The sequence below is a fragment of the Phocoena sinus genome, chromosome 14, assembly GCF_008692025.1.
Source record: "Phocoena sinus isolate mPhoSin1 chromosome 14, mPhoSin1.pri, whole genome shotgun sequence".
In the NCBI taxonomy this organism is placed as follows: Eukaryota; Metazoa; Chordata; class Mammalia; order Artiodactyla; family Phocoenidae; genus Phocoena; species Phocoena sinus.
This window is the reverse complement of record NC_045776.1, coordinates 4,714,405-4,720,404: the sequence shown is the minus strand read 5'-3', so window position 1 is coordinate 4,720,404 and position 6,000 is coordinate 4,714,405. Positions and strand designations below refer to the sequence as shown.

The 6,000-nt window shown below is 46.6% G+C and overlaps 1 protein-coding gene across 1 annotated transcript in view; it reads right to left on the bottom strand.

The window, feature by feature from the left end:
* Window positions 1–298: 298 nt before the first annotated feature.
* The window catches only part of FBXO15 (F-box protein 15), a 192,476-nt gene continuing 186,774 nt past the window's right edge, over window positions 299–6,000 (bottom strand). The window contains exons 10-11 of the mRNA XM_032653944.1: window positions 1,272–1,334; window positions 299–425 (exon numbers count right to left, since the gene is read on the bottom strand). Coding sequence (XP_032509835.1) covers window positions 369–425; window positions 1,272–1,334 — 120 coding nt within the window. The 3' untranslated portion in view covers window positions 299–368. The remainder of the gene's footprint in view (window positions 426–1,271; window positions 1,335–6,000) is intronic.

Below are 6,000 nucleotides of genomic sequence, written 5' to 3'. Positions count from 1 at the left end.
AGACCGGAAGCTGTCAAGCCGATCTTTCATTCCCAAGATCTCTACCAAAGTTGTCGGAAAAGGCGAACAGTCATTACTTTATTCACAGACCCATCAAGAGCCCCATTATTTACTTCTTCAACCGTTTTGGAAGCTGAATGCAAATACTTTCTCACTTGCTCCATCTAGCGGATCACGTAAGCAACGGCGGCTCGGATTGTTCCCTTGAGGCAAAGCCCCAATACCAGTGAAAAATCTTGATCAGTGCAATAATTAATTTGTTTAATTCCGAAAAATATTTAAAAATAAAATTTACAAGCTCAGGTTGAAATAATAGCCACCATGAAGACGCACTTCTGTTTCCCTTGGACAGAAGAGAAATGTTGTTGTCAAGATAGCAACAGGAAAAAAAGACTGTGTTCCTCTTGTGTGGTAGCCACAGCTCCCTAAAGAATCAATCAAGAGTGTCATCAGAAAATGAATATAAGATAGTTGGCATGGTAACCGGAATACTGAGGCAGTTCTTTATTATCTGTGCTCACACGCATTTAGAACTCATGAAGCATCATCCCTAGCAAGCAGGGGAAATCGCTAATTAATAAGATGCCATCTGAGTATTAACCACCATGGCTCGTGCTAGCTCTACAAAGGAATGTGACTGGATAATTGCCCTGGTTTCTAATCTAATGATGTTATTATCATCTCTGCCATTCCATGACCAGCTGTGTCCGCCACCGTCTCCGAGCATAAGAAAATGGGGGCAGTTTAATAAACTCAGGCTACATGGGGGAAGCAACAGGCTACATTCCACTCAAAACTCCTGACACCGGGGATCACAAATGAGATGCGAGCTTTAAGCACCAAGCAGTCAAGCCTGTACAGCAGGACTCTAACGATTCCCATAAATGGCAGTTTAACCAATGCTTTATTCCTGCCTGGAGTGAGCTCATCGTGACTCACAAACCGCACGTCAGCCAGGTGCAGCAAGATCCTCACTCTCCTGCCCACTCAAGGCAAGGTCCCCGTCGGCATGGGCGGGCCCCCCAGGGAGCTATTCTAAACAGGGGGCTGGAGTCAACCCCAGATCAACACAACAAAGTAATTCCAGGTAACAACCAAATAGAAAATACCTTCCACAGCTTAGCTTCTGACACAGAGGCATCACGACGCCCGTAACACAGTCAAACTCAGGATCAGTTCCGACAGAAACTATGCCCCGTTTCGAAAAGATACAGACCGCAAGCAAAAGCGTTCTAAGAATCCCACCGACTTCCTTAGTCATTGATGCTCACCGTTCTGAGATGCATCTTGGGGCCACTTACAGGACAGGACGGAGGAGGAATTTCTGGACGTGCCTATAGGAAACAGAAGACAAAAAAGAGAGAGGGCATCAGAAGCTAGTTTAGACAAACACATGTAGGAAATGACCACACTGATAGTTTTTGTGTTATGAAAACTGGAGGGTCTGAGGCTTCATATGACTAAGTATACCTGTCCATAAGTAAAATAAGCTACAAGAGAACATCACCCAGAAATGCTCCTGGGTCATAGTATGAGTTTGCTGGGGCTGCCCTAACAAAGCACCACAGTCTGGGTGGCTTAAACAACAGACACTTATTTTATCCAAATCTGGAGAACAGATCCGAGATCAAGGTGTCAGTAGGGCTGGTTTTTTCCTGAGGCTTCTCTCCTTGGCTGGCACACGGTCGTCTTCTCCCCGTGTCTTCACATGGTCGTCCCTTTGTGTCTGTGTCCCAATCTCCTCTTATAAGGACACCAGCCATAATGGATTAGGGCTAAAGGGGCTCAGAACACGCCAGCCCAAAATATGTCACTTTGGTGTATAGATCATTTTGAACTAAAGGCAATGGAGAACCAGCAGACACAGAGAAAGCTCTTTAACTCCCCCTCACCTGCCTAAAATAAAGTATAAATTTCTCCTCTTGTACAGGAAATTTCCATTAGTTAAGGTATCTGTACCAGGGTGAGAGCTACTCCCAGAGACGCGTTTTTCACTGGAGAGACTTCTATCTCCAGAACAAGGCAAATCTTTTCATTTCCTCCCCATCCCATAATTTGCCTCTCCCACCCCCCAGAAGCTCCAAGCCCCTCCTCCTTTCCATAGCTCAGGTGGCGTATGTCTTAATCATCTGGGCACCCGCCCCCTTGAGTCTCACATTTTGGGGAAACTCTGTGCGTTCATAAATATATAATTAAATTGACTTTTTTTTCCTGTTTATCAATCTTATGCCAATTTAATTTGCAGACCAGGCACAGAACCTAGAAGGGTAGAAGGAAGACTTTTCCCTCCTCTATAGGGCCCACCCTAATGACCTCGTTTTACCTTGATTACCTCTTTAAAAGACCCTCTCTCCAAACACAGGTGCATTCTGAGGGCCTGGGGGTTAGGACTTGAACATACAGATTTGGGAGGGACACATTCCACCCATCAGTCACTTACTTATGTGCCCTGGGAGCCTGGAAGATGGGGGAAGCTGACTGAAGAAACGGCGGGGAGAGGATTCCTCTCCAGTAAATGAGGGAAGTAGGCACAGACCACCTTTCTCAAAGAGTGTCCAAGAAAGAAGGCTCAGGAGTCTGGTTGGAGGGTGGCGGTCTCGGGGTGATGGGACAAGGAGGACCAGAGCACGGTGTGGTGACACAGCGCTCAATGCCAACTGGGAAGGGAGGGGTCCAGAGAGAGAGCCGAGGACCTTCTAAGGCTCTATGGGAGTGCAGTTCCTCTCTGCCAACTGGACTGGACTCCTCCAGCTACACCCCATCTCCTGCTGGGAAGATATGGGTAAGAACAAAATGTCCTCCCAACCCAGAAACCCACTCCACAAAGGTAGAAAAGAAAGGAGACATTCTTATTATTGAATAAGCCTTAAACCAGAAGGTGACACGCGTCACAGGCGATTGGCTAAGAGGTTGCAAAGACAGAAAGAAACCTCACCTTTCATGTAGCCAAGCAGCTACAACCCATTACAAACATGCTCTCAAGGTAACCGATAACTAGTCCTCAAAGAGAAGACTAGACAGCACCACGGTCACATACAGTTCATCCTAGGTTCGCCTGGTAATTGGGGTGACCATCTGTGTTAGCTAAGAGGCTTTATTCAGAGGAGAAACAAGCCACTTATACCCTTAGGACAGGAAGTGGTTTTGCAACTTGGAGCAAAGGCCCCACTGAAGTTGGCGCAGAGGTTGGGAGACAGAGGTGCTGTGAAGACAGCCGCGTTTCCAAGAGATGGCTCCTGGTCCTGGAGGAAGACAGTCCTGCAGCCTAAAGCTGGCTGAGACCTACCTCATCTGCAAAAGGATTTACACACATTTCAGAGAGAGGAGAAAGTACTTACAGTGGCACGTTTTCTAAGGTGACTGATCTAAAAAGAAAAGGAGACAGAGAAGTCTCTTCCCTTATTTTCAACAGAGAGAATTAAGCCTCTTATCTCTAATTTGTATTTGTCCTTCTGCCCTTAAACAAGGCTCTGCCACGTCCCTCCAGGACACAGTGTTGACGGAGCCTTCAGGGTTCAGTCGTGGCCAGGGATGCTGGGCCCCAGGGATGGAGGAGATGGGGGAAGAGGCGAGGTCAGCTGTGCCCCAATGGGGATCAGCTGCAGCCCCCCGCAAAGCCCTTAGTGGGCGAGATGGCACCACCTCACTGCCTCAGAAACCGGGATGGGAATGGGAGACGTGAACTGGTCAGTGGTTATTCTGCTGTTCTGAGAAACAGCTGGAGTGGTTAAAGGCCCAAGCCTTAGACTGATCCATCTAGGGATGCTGGATAAAGCGAAACTGAGGGCGACGGTGCATCTAGGGACGCTGGATAAAGTGAAACCGAGGGCAGTGGTCTGGGCTTTGTGAATCCCAGCATTAACCAGTCACAGGGTGGAGTTGGGCCTCCATCCAGTCTGTTCAGGGCTCCCCTCAGGGTCTGCAGGGGGCCCTTCACCATTATGTGCCTGTACAGCTCTTTCCTCTCCTGGGCAGAGCCAGAGGGAAGAGAAGGGACAAAAGGGAAGTCAGACAGTCTCCTCGAGCACATCAGAGACTGATAAATGCCTTGTGCTACATGAAAGATACCGGGTGAGAATTGCATATTGTTTTAAGAGTCCAGACGAAGCTTCATAAACCCAGCTTTCAACATAAGCTTGTTGAATACATACATTGGCGCTTAATGCATGTTTTATTCCCCAAACAAAAGCCCAGACCCCAAATACCTCTTTTAAAATGGTTATTGCCACTTCTCAAGGATGTTTTGAATAGGAATCACAACTTCCAATTTATCTGGTGAAATGCATGAAAAATGTTTGAAAAAGGTCAGATTGTGAGTTTCCAAGAACACCGACGGAACACGATATGTGCTTGGGCTTCTCCAGCAAAGCTTCCACATACTTGTCTCAGGAGCTACTTAGCGTGCCAAGGCAAGCATCTGCAGGAGACGCCCTACCACTCCAGCTGGGAGTCAGCTGATGGGCGACCTCATCGGCTGGACAGGGGCTCAGACCCCCGCCCTCCACGGAAAGACCTCAGAGCCAAGGTTCTTAGTGAACCTGTGAATCAGGATGACAACACAAATCCTGAGGTTCTTGGAAGGACTGAGCAAAAGCATGTGAAATATTACCTATTCTATGAATTATAGATAATACAATAGAAGAGTGCTTGGCAAGAAGTAAATGCCTAATTGGTAAATGGTGGGTATTATTGAAATTGTAAATTTTCTACCATGTGATGAGATGTCTAGCACGCTCACATTAAACACATACACGAAAGGTTTTTGAAGATGTGTTTATTTACCCCGATCCTACCACGTGGCAGTCTGCACAGATGCTGAACTTCCTTTCTGTCACGATCCTAACTGAAACACCCTGACGATGGGGTTGCTTTCATCTTTTCAGAAAGCATGTTTTTTTCTGCATTTGTTAATAGAGATTCACAGTTTCCTTCTGCCCTCCCTCTGACCTTCACCGTATCTCTGTGTTCACTCGTTCAAACAGCCACCATATGTACGCTTCTTTCTTTGAAAATCCCACAAGTTCGTCAATGTGAAAATAACCTCATCTTCAAAGGATTTCATGTTAAAATTGAATTCAGATAAACATGGACACCTAAAATACAGGTTAGAAAGAAAAAGGGGTAGGATATAAGGAAAATTCCATTTATTCTAAATCCGTAACGTGGATTCTCTGCACCGCAAGTGCTGAGCCCTGGGGACAGAGCTGGGCCGTGGAGAATTCTAAGAAATGTGCAGTGGTGACTCACGCCTCATCCCTGCCCTCCCACAGACTTTGATGTAAGCAGGGACCACGGGAACCGGCTGAAACCCTGCCAGGCTGATGCACTCAGAAGGCAGGGAATCTCCCCTCACCTTCTGCTGACAGGCTCCCTGTTTGTGGGGAACCAGACTTCACAACGAGCGGCCAGAGAAGCCATTTCTCCATCTTGTCCACTCACAGGCACCCATGCCAATCCCTTTTCCGTCTCCAAAAGCAAAATAAATGAAATGTCTCCTTTCACATCACCACCATGGGACTTCTGTTCTCATCTGAATCTCAACTCAGGCTCCAGTTGAAAAGCCCCTCTTCTAATAAAACCTTGTCCACTGGAAATAAGGGGGAAATGCGAGTTTGCCCCCCCACCCCCCCGCCGCCGCCATTATAAGACACATTAGGACAGTACGGTCACTTTCAAAATGAATCCTACCCCTTAAATTTAACAAAACACATTCAGTATTTTTTAAGCCAGGTGTTGTGTAGAAGGCGTGATGGGTACAATTAATAAAGACCTTACCTGAAAGCTTATAATCTGGAGGGGAAATCATAGAGAAGCACAAAAACTATGTCACACGGAGTTAAAGAGAATACAAGGCTTTTAAAACTGAGTGACTAGGGAAATGTAGGCTTCCATGAATAAATGTAGAGAAATCAAAGTCTCTATTTTTGGACAGGAGAGACATAATAGATTCGATACTGGTGATGCTGCGTTGTTTGGTACACCACGGACTTTTGTGTGAGT